The sequence below is a fragment of the Sorex araneus genome, chromosome 2 (genome assembly GCF_027595985.1).
Source record: "Sorex araneus isolate mSorAra2 chromosome 2, mSorAra2.pri, whole genome shotgun sequence".
Classification (NCBI taxonomy): Eukaryota; Metazoa; Chordata; class Mammalia; order Eulipotyphla; family Soricidae; genus Sorex; species Sorex araneus.
In genome coordinates, this window is record NC_073303.1 from 31,747,323 (window position 1) to 31,761,435 (window position 14,113).

Here is a 14,113-nt window from a genome sequence, read left to right on the forward strand (position 1 = left end):
ATACATTGAATAAATTTTTCATTAAATGATGAGAAAATACTTTAAAAATATGAAATGTGCCCTATATTATTTTAATAATAAAGGAGATGATGATACCGGCATGCTCTCCACCGAGATGTAATCTGGGTGACCACACGTGTGTGTGGCCTCTCTGCTGCTGATCGACCATGATCCAGAGGCCAGCTAAACTACTTTTGGTACCAGCAGCTTCTTGCAGAAATGTCTCTAGACCGTGAACTAAGCCATGGCCCCATGCCACCCCAGGAGGGGAAATGATGCAATTTCTGGCATAAATCTCCCTGGACTTAGTTACTAAAATACTAAAACACAGAAATCCAAAACCACACGGCCGCTATTGTGGCTTCATATCTCTTCATTCTCAGCAATGGAAAACTAATTATCAAATGCTTCCTTTCAGCAGGTCTGTTATTTTGGAGGAAACTCCAACAATAATAGTGAGTTTTGTGTTGAAATATGGAATGTAATCAAGGTAAAGAGAAAGTAAAGTGAAATTTATCAGCTACACAGGCAGGGGCGGGGGGAGGTATACTGGGGTTTTTGGTGGTGGAATATGTGCACTGGTGAAGGGATGGGTGTTCGAGCATTGTATAACCGAGACTTAAGCCTGAAACCTTTGTAACTTTCCACTTGGTGATTCAATAAAATAAATAAATTATAAAAAAAATAAAGAAGAAAAATTAGCAAAGATTACCACTTATTCCTCTTTTTACTGGAAATTTACATTTCTGCTACTCATATATCACTTATTTCCTCAAAATATATCCCCTTTTTATCATATATGTTAATGGGAACATTTAATAGTCAATAGGACAAAAACATATAAAACTTAACGGAACCACTGAAGTGAGAGTACTATTTTCCTCTGGTAAAGAGTTTTACTGGGAATATTCTGAATGCTATCCAAGAATAGCTACATAAAAGAACACATGCGGTAAGGGTTTTCCTTCTTGACCAAAGCTTCCATAAACTTCTTAAATTCCAACAAGCTATGCTCATTACTGGGTTTTGTGCCAGAGAGTGACTAACATATCCAAAATGCTAACAACTGGCTCCAAAAGCTTATCCCCAGGGACATCCATCTTTATAATTTCGATGCCTCTAGGACCATCAGGAGAACAGGGCATCAGCAGTCCACCTACTGGGTGGTTAGAGTCAGCTCTGGAAGGTCATGGTGCCTTTTAAAGTGAGCAGTTGTTGCATCTTGAGAAAAGACTGTATCCTGCACAATGATACTGATGTCTGCCCCTGAACAGCCCAAGTTCTGTCAAGTTCAAGTCTGTTTCTGAAGACTTTCTAATCCTCCCAAATATAGTATAAACATTGCTGCTTGGGCTTGGATTGCAGCAATGTAAATTCATTTCTCAATCTTACCCAAAGTCAGAATACAGGACCCAAGTTACATTGGTAGCTCCAAGAATGAAAATTCTACCATTGTTCACATCAACCTTTTGCACTTGAACCAGAAATTCTGTCTTATTTCTATTGAAGCTTCACTTTTATTTTTACTGCTTGAACCACAAAGGGAATCAATTTAAACAATAAAGGTAATGAAAGTTGTTAGGCCAGTTGGAATAGCTCTTACCTAGCTTTTCAGTCTCACCTAGCCACTTAGAAACAAGGCCAGAAGATGTTGAAAGAACATTGAGAGGGGTTTGGGTCTCCAGTGTTTGGGCGGGTCCCCAGTGTTCTTGGGAGGTCATTCCCCCAAAACGGCCACTCCTCAAAAAACGTTTTCCTTCTGAAAAAAATTAAATTTAGCCAAAGGGAAGGAAAGAAGAGTCATTAATCAATTCATAGATTGCAAAATTACTAGAATTTTCTTTTGTCCATTATTTACTTTCACTCCGTTTTATTCAAGGTCGGTGTTCTACCATTTACTGCTTTTTAGTCTCTAAACTCAGATAATGCTTCCTGTTGGCATAACCACCCAGCATTGTATTTTATAATTATCTTTTACTTTATGTTTAAAAAAATGAGAATAAAGGAAGGATAAGAAAAAGGTGGATGCATAATGGGGAATAAAAATGTATGGAGTTAATGGGGTTTGATTCTGTGTCACAGACCACCTATTGTGCAGGGATGAGGTCGTGTGTTATGGGACGAATCACCTTGGACTTGGCATCTCTGCCGTTGGGACCCCGCTGCCACAAGGTCTCTGGGTCTGTCAGCACTACAACTGAAGACATGCAAGGTCAGTGGCTGGGAGTGCAACCCTCATGAGCATGTTTGTGAGCACCTAGAGAACTCACAGGTATGTTTGTGACAGTTGTACCCCAACACACACACACACACACACACACACACTTACAAGCACACACTTCTCACTCTTGTCATTATAATGTCAATGAAGGGAAAAGGGAAAAATACATTAAAAAAGTAAAAGGAGCAGGGGCTGGAGCAATAGCACAGTGGGTAGGGCATTTGCCTTGCACGCGGCCGACCTGGGTTCGATTCCCAGCATCCCATATGGTCCCCTGAGCACCGCCAGGGGTAATTCCTGAGTGCAGAGCCAGGAGTAACCCCTGTACATTGCCAGGTGTGACCCAAAAAGAAAAAAATTAAAAAATAAAAGGAGGAAGTAGAAGAGAAGAATCTGAAGCTAATATGAACAACAGTTACAAGGCTCAGGAAATAAAGTCCATGTAAGTAATACATATAGAACAGTAGAAACAGAAAAACCTTATTAATACTTATTACTTTGTAACAAATAATCCTAAAATTGGTGGCTTTGGAGAACTACTGTCTATTAGCTCAAAGAGCTAATAGAACCAAGTGAAATCAGATGGCAATGAAAGAATCTAGAGAAAGCAAAGGAATTAAAGGATGGAATTAACCATTGGTGTTGGTGTAGCAACAGAATGACTTTGGTAATCTAGTCTACGTTCTCTATGTACTGGCCAAGATGAGATTATACTCAAAGGGAGTTTATGGGAATTTATTAGGAGAAGCCCTAAGAAGGGAATTTTATCATAGGTGCCCTATAAAAGTATGAGACCCAGGATTATTAACCAGCAACTAATGGCTTAAGATAAGAACTTTTTTTAGTATATTCTAAAAATGACTTTTAGAGGATGGGCAGAGAGAATTAAAAGGCAGTTGAAAATACAATTGAGAGGGTCACTCCAAAACTGTGTGGACTTAACCAAGGCAGAACTTTTATGTGGAAATGAGGGATGTAGTGGATTCTGCACAATTGCCTCAACTGAGGTTGTGATTTTGAGGTTTATAGTAAGACACATTTTTGCTTCATTCCTATTTCTGGTAGAGAACCTTAAAACCCTTGAAATTTCCTCAATGTTCAGAGCTTTAGACATATATTTAGTTCTAATATTTGGCCTTTTCCTGTGGTTCCTGGCACAGGGCTCCTGAAACTTCATGAACTTGGGGGGATAAGGGGAATAAGAACATCTTTATTCTAATGAGGCAGCAGTGGGTGGATTCTTGAATAGAGGCTGGTCACTGGCGATGAAAGCCACAGGATACTGTGCACTTCCCCCCACTCCACCTCTTGAAAATGGAGAACTGAAAATAGAGCAAATTCCTATGTGATGAAGACTCCATTCCATTCGCATCAAGTTCAGAGTGCTTCCGTTAATGATCAGCACGCTGGATGGTGATAAACCCCCATTCTATGGTAACAGAATCTCTTTTGCTTCTGCGGTTTACCACTTCTATCTCTTCATCAGGATCCTCCTCTGTACTCTAACACGTCACTAAACTGGTGGGCATAGAAGTTTCCCTGAGTTCTGTGAGTCACTCTAGAAAATTGAGCCTGAGGAGGTAACTGTAGCAACCTCAGATTTATTCCCAAATTGTTGTAAGTTTAGATACCAATCTGGACTTGAGATTGGCATCTAAGGCAGAGTGGCAGAGTCTCATAGATGGAGTCTTTTATCTCTAGCAGATGGTGTCAGGGTTGAGGCATATTAAGTAGGATACCAGGACCAGGAGCTGCCGCCGCTGGTGGGCATGTGGGTGGGTATCACAGTGACTCCAGTGATACCGCAAGCATAATTTGTGTCTCAACTGGGAGTGCGCCCCTACCCCTAGCAAGCATGTAGGAAAGTCCCACCAACCTCATGCTGAGCATCACAGCTAGAAAAGTCACGCACTAGTCAGGCATGTGCACAGGCTCCCGTCATCACAGCATCACTGACAACAACAATGAAGAGAAGGAGAGTAAATAAATGTAATAAGATAAAAATAAGTAAAATAGGGGCCGGAGCAATAGCACAGCGGGTAGGGCATTTGCCTTGCACGCGGCCGACCCGGGTTCGATCCCCGGCATCCCATATGGTCCCCCAAGCACCGCCAGGAGTAATTCCTGAGTGCAAAGCCAGGAGTAACCCCTGAGCATCGCTGGGTGTGACCCAAAAAGAAAAAAAAACAAGTAAAACATGCAGTTCATAAACACAGGCCATGCATGAGCAGTGGGAAGGGTATTTTGACGGCATCAAACACTTGCAGCTTTTTAAATTAAAACATTTTTTAAATTGTATTTCATTTAATTTTTATAAAGTAGTTCAAATAAAAATATTTTATCACATTTAATATTCAAACACCAATCCCACTACCATAACTCATTCCACCAGCATATTTCAGATGTTTCCATCTCGAACCCCAACCCTGCCCCAAAGCAGAACCAAAATAATTCATTTTGTATTACTTGCTATGAATAACCCCCTGAAAATGATCCAAAAAAGTTTCCTTAGAGGAAAATGTGTGAAGATTGTTGTATTTCACCCAGAGGCCATTAAGCCCTTCTTTAAGAGATTTACTAACATGTTGTTAAAGGTTGAGCCTTGTGTTCTCATATATATATGTATATATATGCATAATACATATATATGTATATTTCCCTCCAAGATTGATTGCCTTCTGCTTTAAACCCCACCACATGTGGTGTGCTACTCTTGGAATATTAGTGGTGTGAGCTAAGATATGGTGGGTGGCTACAAATGTGGCAGTGCGGTTCAAGAGAAACTTTACTCATGGGTGAGGCTCTGCCTGAGAGAAATACTTGCAGCTTGAAGAATTGACGCTTGTCTATAAACTCAAGTTAAAATTTACAATAAGATATTATGTTCTCATGTGTTGGGATTTGTCTGAGGGTCACACAATCTCCGGGATATAGAATGCAGAAATTTAAAAGAACAACACACTGGGATTTCAGGAGATGACACAGAAGTTAGAGGGAGTCTGGGAGACAGTACAGGGGGAGGCACTTACCTTGCACGTGGCCAACCTGGATCTGATCCCCATATGGTTCCCTGGGCCTGCCAGGAGTGATCCGTGAGTGCACAGCCCGGATTGCGTCCCCCTTCCCCAAAGCAACAAAGGAGTTAGAGGTGCATGTTCTGTTCTCTGGAACCCGGTTAGATCCCATCAACTCTTGGCCCCCTGAGTCTAGGATGTAGCCTTGGAAGCCCCCAAGGTGATTCTGGTGGTCTGAGGCACCTCAGAGCCCCAGAAACATAGAGATGTTGGACCCAGGATGGAGCCATCTGCTAGACTCATTCCACCTGTTATCTCTGGGAGGGGCCCCTGAGCCCCAGAGCACAGTTAGGAGAGTCCCTGGCCCCTGCCCCTTAATATATAACAGCAGTTGCCCAGCTGTTCATCACATATTGTGGGGTTTTTTTTGTTGCTGTTTTGGGGCCACACCTGGCAGTGCTCAGGGGTTACTCTGGCTCTGCTCTCAGGAATCCCTCCTTGGTGGGCTCAGGGAACCATATGCGATACCAGGGATCAAACCTGGGTCAGTTGTGTGCAAGAAAAATACTCTATCCCCTGTACCCTATATTATGTTTTCTGGACCCTATATTATGTTTTTTAAAGAATATTTTAAGCAGTTTTACTCCACCCCCTTTTTGGCATTTTAATCTAGGTACATGGGTTTACAATATTGTTACTTAAACTTTTCATGCATAAATCACTCCAACCCACACCCACCACCAGAGAGCTCACTTCCCTTCACCAGTGTCCCAAAGGCCACTCCCCCCACCCCATTTAAGCTCAGTTCTATAAACAAAATCTTCAGTTCTCAGAATTTGATGACAGATGTTATTCCCGTACCAGATTTCTGTTTTGGGGTGGTGCTTAGGACTTACTCCTGGCTCTGCACTCAGGAATCAGTCCTGGCATTGCTTGGGGGACCATATCAGGTACCATGATCAAACTTAGGTGGGCCACAGTGTGCAAGGCAAACACCCTGTGAGCTGTACTATTGCTTGGACCTTGTATTTCTATTTTTCAAATCTCATATTTGGGATATTTTCTTATTTTAGTTGTAGAGGCAGTGATATCACCCAGTGATATCCCCCAGATGTATAACTGTGAGCACAGTGTGAAAGAACCACTGAGATTCCGTTTTGGAAAGCCAGACTCCATTTTGTGCCTCAGGGTCATAAGTCTACCAGAAAAACATGCCAGACCCCAGGGGCATGGGTATAAATGCCCAGACATCTGATCAGATAACAAGGATGATTCAAGGAAATGTAACAAGATGTGTCAATCGCTCCTCTGTTTTGCTTCTGTCCAAAAAAATGGTGGGTTCTGCTCCTGTGTGGCCTCCCGCCTGCTCTGTGGAGTCACCATGATGATCATGTCCACATGTCCATACTGACATCTGCATGTACATCCATGTCTGCTCTGAGTATGTGTGTTTTGTACAGCACATGTATTAGTAACTTGTGTTACATGATACATAGATACATCTCAGGTCTCTCTTGTCCTTTGCCAATATTAGGAAAATTTGGGGTCTATTGTTTGCACTAATAGGACACCCAGCTAGGAAATAGATTCAGACATTTTCCTGCTGCTGAGCTCACACCCACCACCTCATTCCAATGGCCAAACCCCTCAGAGAAGCAAACAGGATCCTCCAGCATAGGGTCTCTTGCCTTTTTCTTCCCAGAAGAAAATAATTAAATGTGTAGTTTAAGCATCACCCACCCACAGTGCTCTCTGGTGAATGACTCGGGGGCTCCCCATCTAGCTGAACCCTTGCACTGCTTTGGGCTTGTTGCATACTCAGGCCTCTCCCAAGTCTCTGTCCTCATGTGTAGCCTGGCGCTCAGGTGTCACTTATTTACCAGGGCCCACCTGGGGACAGGGGCAGTGAGGCACAGTCATGTGTGTTCTGGTTTACATTGTTCCTGATAAATGGGTCTGAAACCATCAGCCTCACCTCCAACCATATTATTTTAAAATTTTATTTTCATAAAGTTGTACACAATAATTGATTACATTCAATATTTCAACACCAATACATCGCCATTGCACCTTCCCACCACCATTTCTTCGACTTTTCTCACCACCACTCAAGCCTGCCCCACAGGCAGATGCTAGATAATTTATTTTGTATTGCGTGTTATGAACAGCATGAAATGTCTCCTGAAATTCTACAATTTTAAACAATTAGTGTCCAGACAAATCCCTGCAGCAAGGTTCTGAGATTCATTTGTGTTTCTCTGTATCATGGTTGTTAATGCGCTTTAATGGCACCCAGAGGCAGTTTGTGGGCCTGACAGTCAGAATCCATATGGACAGGGAGATGGGAAAGAGCTGCCCATCCTATTCCCTTGAGGCCTGGAGTTTTCAGTCACTGGTCCCACATACTTGGGTTTTTCATTGGGTTCTGGAGGTTTGCGGCCACTGGGTTCATAGCGGGCAGGTTGGGGAATGAGACCTGCTTCCATCTGAGGCACCCTGGAGAAATCGGCCTGGTTCACGGTCTGAAGGCATCTCTGCATTGAGCTGCTTGATTGTAAGATTCATTTCTGAGTCTCCAACCGTATTAAAACCCAGAATTTCCTCCATGTCAGACTCTCTGAGATTTAAGAAACCATCAGCTCACGGGCATCTGTGGCTCTGTATCTCTGTGCCTTCCACACGGTGTCACATCTGTGAGATCTGGTCAGATCACCTACCTCTGGGGAATTCAGAATTTGATCTTTGTTGTTTCTCTTTAGTCATCATTCTTGCGGTGTCCTCATACATTCTCCAAGGTTTAAACACCACTGTTGCAGTCAGTTACCCCAGCCCAGACATCCCACCTGAATCCAGCCTTGTCCGTCCAGGTGCCAACATCACCTGCATTTCTGACAGGTCTCAGCTGTCACCCTCCTGACCTGGATCCTCTGGTGTCATTGCCTTAGTGAGCTTCTTCCAGAATCTTTCTTGAGCCCAGTGAAAGCACCCACACTTCCATTTGCACATCCTGACATTTGGGGTTTCTCCCTGACTCCTGTCTCCTAACCCAGATTCCATACATTAGGAAATGCTGTAACGTCCAACTTCAAATGCCTGCAGAATCCAGTCACTTTTATGATTTCATCTGTTCAAATTCCAAAGCCCCAACATCTCTACCCTGGAATCTGCACCAGTTTCCCAGTTCCCTGCAGCTCACTGTCCCCTCACCTGTCCATCTGCACAGCAGCCAGACCGATGACCCAAAGACAATTGCACCAGGCTGAACTTTCGTTCAAACCTGCCTGTAGCTGCTCCTCTTAGATAGAAGTCAAATCTTCCAGAGTCATGGCAGCCTCGTGACCTGAGGGCACTGGGACCTCACCTCAGTGACTGCTCCAGCCACACCACTGCCTCCTCTTCCCTGACACAGACTCATGCCTGCCCTGGCATTTGCACTTAGATTTCCTGCCTGATACCGGACACCTATACAACAGCCCCTCACATCTTTCCATATTTCCTCAAACATCACCTTCCTGTGGAGCCACACTGACTGGGCAAGGAAAATAGTATAGTCACTGTCCCAGTCCCCACACATTTATAAGTGGGTCCTGTTTCCCTAGAGATTACCAATTTCAAACCAGGACACTTGCCTTGGTTATTATATTTTCAGTGTAAGTCTGTCCCTTCCTACTAAATCTCAAAGGCTGGTAAGTTTTGCTTGATTTTCATTCTCTGCTGTTGGATAGACCCCAAAATATCATCCCCATATCTGGCACAGTGGGTAGATGATCAGTGTAGACCATGGTAAAGACACTGACTTATTCATGCAACCTACATATACATGCTGTGCTGTAGTAGCTACAATGTCTACTCCAAGTCACATCGATGTCACCTCCACTTTCCTCACAAGTGCTTCTCACCCTCACTTTACTTCCCTCCCACCTGGCACTCACATCATACTCTTTCTCTCTTCAGAGGAAAGCATCTTAGGCCCACAGATCACATTTTCTATGATCACATGAACACTCATATCTTGAAACCACAGAGACTCCTGTGTGCAGGGGCCATGCTGGGCCTTGAGGGGACAGTGAGAGGCAAATGCCTCCTGAGGCTCAGAGATGGGGACACACTCTGAGAGAATGAGCTGTGAATGTATGTACAAGAGAACAGGCAACCTCCTGCACAGAAGCAACAAACAAACACCCAGATGGGACTGAGGAGCAGACCCAGGCCTGAGCCTAGACTGACCGGCACAGAAGCCCTCGCTGCTCCCTTTATGAACCCCTCAATCCCACAAAAATGGAAATAGAAAAATGCAAATCAGATGCTGATTTCAGTAAGGGAGAAACACTATTCATGAAAACAAGAAGCTAACACAGATGGAGACGGCTGAGTCCTGTCTCTGCTGGCACAACCCAGAGCATCAGGGAGAGAATGAAGGTCAGTGTGGAGGGCCCAGTGGGCAGGGGTGGGCCAGTCTCCCCCCTCACAGTATGTGACAGGACACAGACACTCTCAAGTCCCAGGGCAGAAAGAGAATCAGCAGTTCTTGACTCACAACACTGGGATGTGAAAAACCCAGCGGGGCAGCTGTCTCACACTGTGAGAGAAAAGAATGAAGAGACTCAGTGAGTGACAGAAGTGGTGACATCCTGAGCAAGCTCCCAGCATCCCTCTCAAAGAACCCCCAAACCCAGTCCTGTCCCCTCTGCCCAATCCCGCCCACTCCAGCCTCCAGAGTCTCACCTCTAGGGTTCTTGAGAGACTTATCAGAGCCCTGGGCACTGTTGCTGTCTGTGGAGGAACAAATAGGCCAAGGTCAGAGCCCCCGGGGGTGGGACTAGGAGGAACTAGGGGTGCGGGAGCTCCCCGTGGACTCCGGTCTCTGTCCCCAGGATTCCAGGGCCCCAGCCCTGCCCAGACTTACTTGCAGCCTGAGTGTACTGTACTCCTTCCTCACCTGTGGGAAGGAAACAGCCCAGGGAAGGTTGGGGAGAGCACTGGGTCCTGAGCCCACAGAGCAGCTCTCTAGGACTGGACCCCAGGGAAGCATCAGAACTCTGAAGACTGAGGGCAGGACCAGGAAACACGCAGGAAGGAGACACTCCTGGACTTACCAGTCTCCTCCTGGTGGTCTGTGCCCTGAAGGGACAGTCCCTGTGACCTGGGACCCTGGGGACCAGGTTCATCCCCAGTTTATGGAGGTGAAAGTATCTTTCCTGAGCAAACCTGAGAGCGGCACACACAGGGGAGTGTGAACGACAGCACAGGGGCGGGTGGTGCTCCCGCTAATGAGGCAGGAGAGCTAATATGGGGGGAGACCCCCAAAGTGGGACAAGACTCAAGACTTGCCATGTTGGACAGATTCCCCCTCCCCAGCCCATCTTACCTGAGCGCTTCTTCCTGCAGATCACAGCTCTCACCACAGCTCCAAAAGCCACAGCCCCGAGGAGAACTAGGCCCACAGTGAGGATGGTGGGCTGAGAAGGGGGCTCTGGGAAGGGAGGAAGGAGAGGGTCTGACCCCCGGCCTCAGCCGAACCCTCAACAGTTCCCCAGAGGGGCTGACCTTGATTCCCCTGAGAACAGGCTCTGTGCCCCGTCCCCCTCCTCACCCCATCTCAGGGTGACAGGCTCCGGCAGCCCCTGGTGCTGCACACGGCACATGTATCTCTGCTCCTCTCCAGAAGGCACCACCACAGCCGCCCACTTCTGGAAGGTTCCATCCCCTGAAGGCCTGGTCTCCACCAGCTCTGTGTCCTGGGTCACGTCCTCCCCATCACGCTGCCAGGTCAGGGTGATCTCGGCGGGGTAGAAGCCCAGGGCCCTGCATCTCAGGGTGGCCTCATGGTCAGAGAAGGGGTGGTGGGTGATGTGGCTTCTGGGAGGTTCTGAGGGGAAGAATGAGAAAATTTACAGTTTGGGTCACTTCTAGAATGAGGATTAACAGGATAATTTGTGGAATAGAAAATAAAAATTGAGACACAAGCTTGGCTGGGGAAACTGGATAAAATCCCATTCCTTGGAAAGTTGAAAGAGTTCATAGATGGCTGCCGGACCCCAGGGAACCTATGTTCGTTATTTCAGAGAAGGTCGCCCCTTCCCCACGAATGGGTCCCTGGTGTTTCTGAGGACACAGGGTGGACCTGAGGGGAGGGCGGGTCTCTGTGGTACAGAACATGGAAACCAGGTGGGTCCATCCCTCTCTTGACTGCAGAAGGGGCGCTGTTCTGACACTGAACCCCACTATGTCCCACCTTGTGGGGAGTTGCCCCTCCCCTGGGGCGGTCAGGGGTCCTCACCCTCTAGGGAATCCGGTACCTGCGCGCAGCAGCGTGTCCTTCCCGTTCTCCAGGTGTCTGAGGAGCCACTGCACGCACCTGTCCTCCAAGTAGGTCCTGTCGTACTCAGCCGCACCCGCCTGCTCCAACTTGCTCTTGCTGATCCAAGCCTTCGTGCCCGCCGCCGCCGTCCAGGAGCGCAGGTCCTCGTTCAGGGCGATGTAGTCGGTGCCGTCGTAGGAGTATTGCCAGTACCCGCGCAGGAGTCGCCCGTCGGAGCCCACTTTGCAGCCGTACATCAGCTGGAGGGTGTGAGAGTCTGACCCGCCCGCACAGATTAACCCCGAACCGAAAACGAAACCCGGGCCCGGTTCCCGCAGCGCTTCCCGGTCAAGGGCCCGGGGCGGGTCCCCCAGCCTCGGGGACGCTCGGACCCGCCTCGGGGCGACCCGGCCCGACCCTGTGTTGGCTCATCCCTGCCCGGCCGCGCTCACCCGTCTCGCTCTGGTTGTAGTAGCCGCGGACGTTGCTCATATTCGCTCGGAAAGTCCGTGCGTTGCCCTTGGCTCTCCGCGTGTGCCGCTCCCAGTACTCGCGTCCCTCCTGCTCCACCCACGGCGCCAGCGGCTCCATCCTCGGACTCGCCGAGTCGGTGTCGAAGCGCACGAACTGCGTGTCGTCCACGTAGCCGACAGCGATGAAGCGGGGCTCCCGGTGGCCGGGCCGGGACACGGAGGTGTAGAAATACCGCATGGAGTGGGGTCCTGGGAGAGGGGAAGGGGTGACACCCGGCCAGACCCTGCCAGGTCCTGGGGCGCCCCGGGGCCAGGCTGAGTTCAGAAACGGTGGGGGCTTGGGAGACGGGAAAGGGAGGAGGGACCGAGAAGGGCGAGACTTAGGAGCTCCGGAGGAGTTGAAGGTGGGCGGTGGACAAGGAGGAACATTTGGGGGAGCATCCGGGCAGGAAACCGGAGAAATTCCTTCTCCGTGGTCCTGCACATCAATGCCTGGTATTTCCCACCCTTTCCCCCCGCGCAACGAACTCCCCTCCCGACCCCGCACTCACCCGCCCGGGTCTGGGTCAGGGCCAGGACCCCCGACAGCAGAAGGAGGGGTCGCGCCTCCCACATTGTTAGAGAACCGGACGCGTGTGATTCCCTAGCGGTCCCCTTCAGTTTATGGCCGGGAGCCGCGCGGACGCTGATTGGCTGATCTAGACAACGATGCCCAATGGGAGTGAAGACTGGGGACGCGTCAGGAGTATCCGGGCGGAAAGCGCTGACACCCATGGCAGGGAGAGAAGTGAAATTGAGGAGACCAGGAATCCCCAGGTCTGATCTCATCTCCTGCCCCCAACACCACCCTGGGGACACTGAGAGCTACACCTGGGACCTGGGACTTCGCCCTCTCACCTGCTTCCTTACCTGATCGTTGTCACACTGTCTCCCCGTGTCCAGAGCTTAAAATTAGTCAGCGATTTTCCATGGTTTTCATTTCAGTGTCTCGCTACAATCTTACAAGTTTGTGAGGACCCCAGAGATGCTTCTGTGCACTCAGGTTATGCCTATCAGTGTTTGCCAGGCGAGTAATCTGAGTTAAAGACTCTTTATTTATTTTTTTATTGAATCACCATGTGGAAAATTACAATGCTTTCAGGTCTAAGTCTCAGTTATACAATGCTGAAACAACCATCCCGTCACCAGTGCCCATATTCCACCACCAAAAAAGAAAAAAAAAACACCAAAAACCCAGTATACCTCCCATCCTCCCATCCGCCCCCCCCCATCTGTGTAACTGATAAATTTCACTTTACTTTCTCTTTACTTTGGTTACATTCAATATTTCAACACAAACCTCACTATTATTGTTAGGAGTTCCCCACTAGAGTCAGACCTGTTGTGAAGAGATATGAGGTTTTGGATTTCTGTATTTTAGCAACTAAGTCCAGGGAACTTTCTTCCAGATATTGGATTATTGCAAGCTTGTAACTCTCATCTGTGGTCCTCATAATATGGTGGTTGCCACGCCCTTCACCCTCGTCAAGACAAGGCGAGAGAGAGAAATACCTTTCCCCTCCTGAAAGCCTCTTTATCTTTGGTGGTGATGATTTTTTTTTTGGCTTTTGCCCACACCAGGCAGTGCTCAGGAGTAACTTCCAGTGCTCAGGAATCATTCCCGGCAGGTGCATGGGATCATATGTGGTGCCGTGGATCAAACCCGTGTTGGCCACATGTAAGGCAAGTGCCTTACCTTCTGTAATATCTCTCCCGCAGAGTTAAAGCCTAAAAATGAGTTCAACTGGAACAATATCAAAAACAAATTAATACTAACAGGAAGGGTTTTTTTTTGTGTGGGGGGACAAGGGGTCACACCCAGTGATACTCAGTAGCTGTGTACTCAGGAATTACTCCTGACAGCCCTCATGGGAACATATGGGATGCAGGCAATAGTACCCGTTTCTGGCAAGGTACAAGGCAAGCACCTTACCTGCTACACATCTGAACAGTCTCCAGAAAGTCTTTTGAAAAAAAAAACATATTATATGTTTGCTGAGAACCAGTCCAAATGAGCAAACCTGCACCAGGGATACCATGAGGACTGAGAAAGAGGCAGAAATAA

The 14,113-nt window shown here is 47.6% G+C and overlaps 1 protein-coding gene across 1 annotated transcript; it reads right to left on the reverse strand.

Annotated features, from left to right (window-relative positions):
- Window positions 1–9,701: 9,701 nt before the first annotated feature.
- LOC101546424 (patr class I histocompatibility antigen, A-108 alpha chain-like) lies at window positions 9,702–12,642 on the reverse strand. The gene is made up of 8 exons (XM_055125589.1): window positions 12,561–12,642; window positions 11,989–12,258; window positions 11,535–11,813; window positions 10,829–11,104; window positions 10,604–10,708; window positions 10,142–10,174; window positions 9,961–10,008; window positions 9,702–9,814 (listed from the first exon to the last, which is right to left on the reverse strand). The coding sequence occupies exons 1-8, from the start codon at window positions 12,622–12,624 to the stop codon at window positions 9,810–9,812; spliced, it is 1,080 nt and encodes a 359-aa protein (XP_054981564.1). The 5' UTR covers window positions 12,625–12,642; the 3' UTR covers window positions 9,702–9,809.
- Window positions 12,643–14,113: the final 1,471 nt, after the last annotated feature.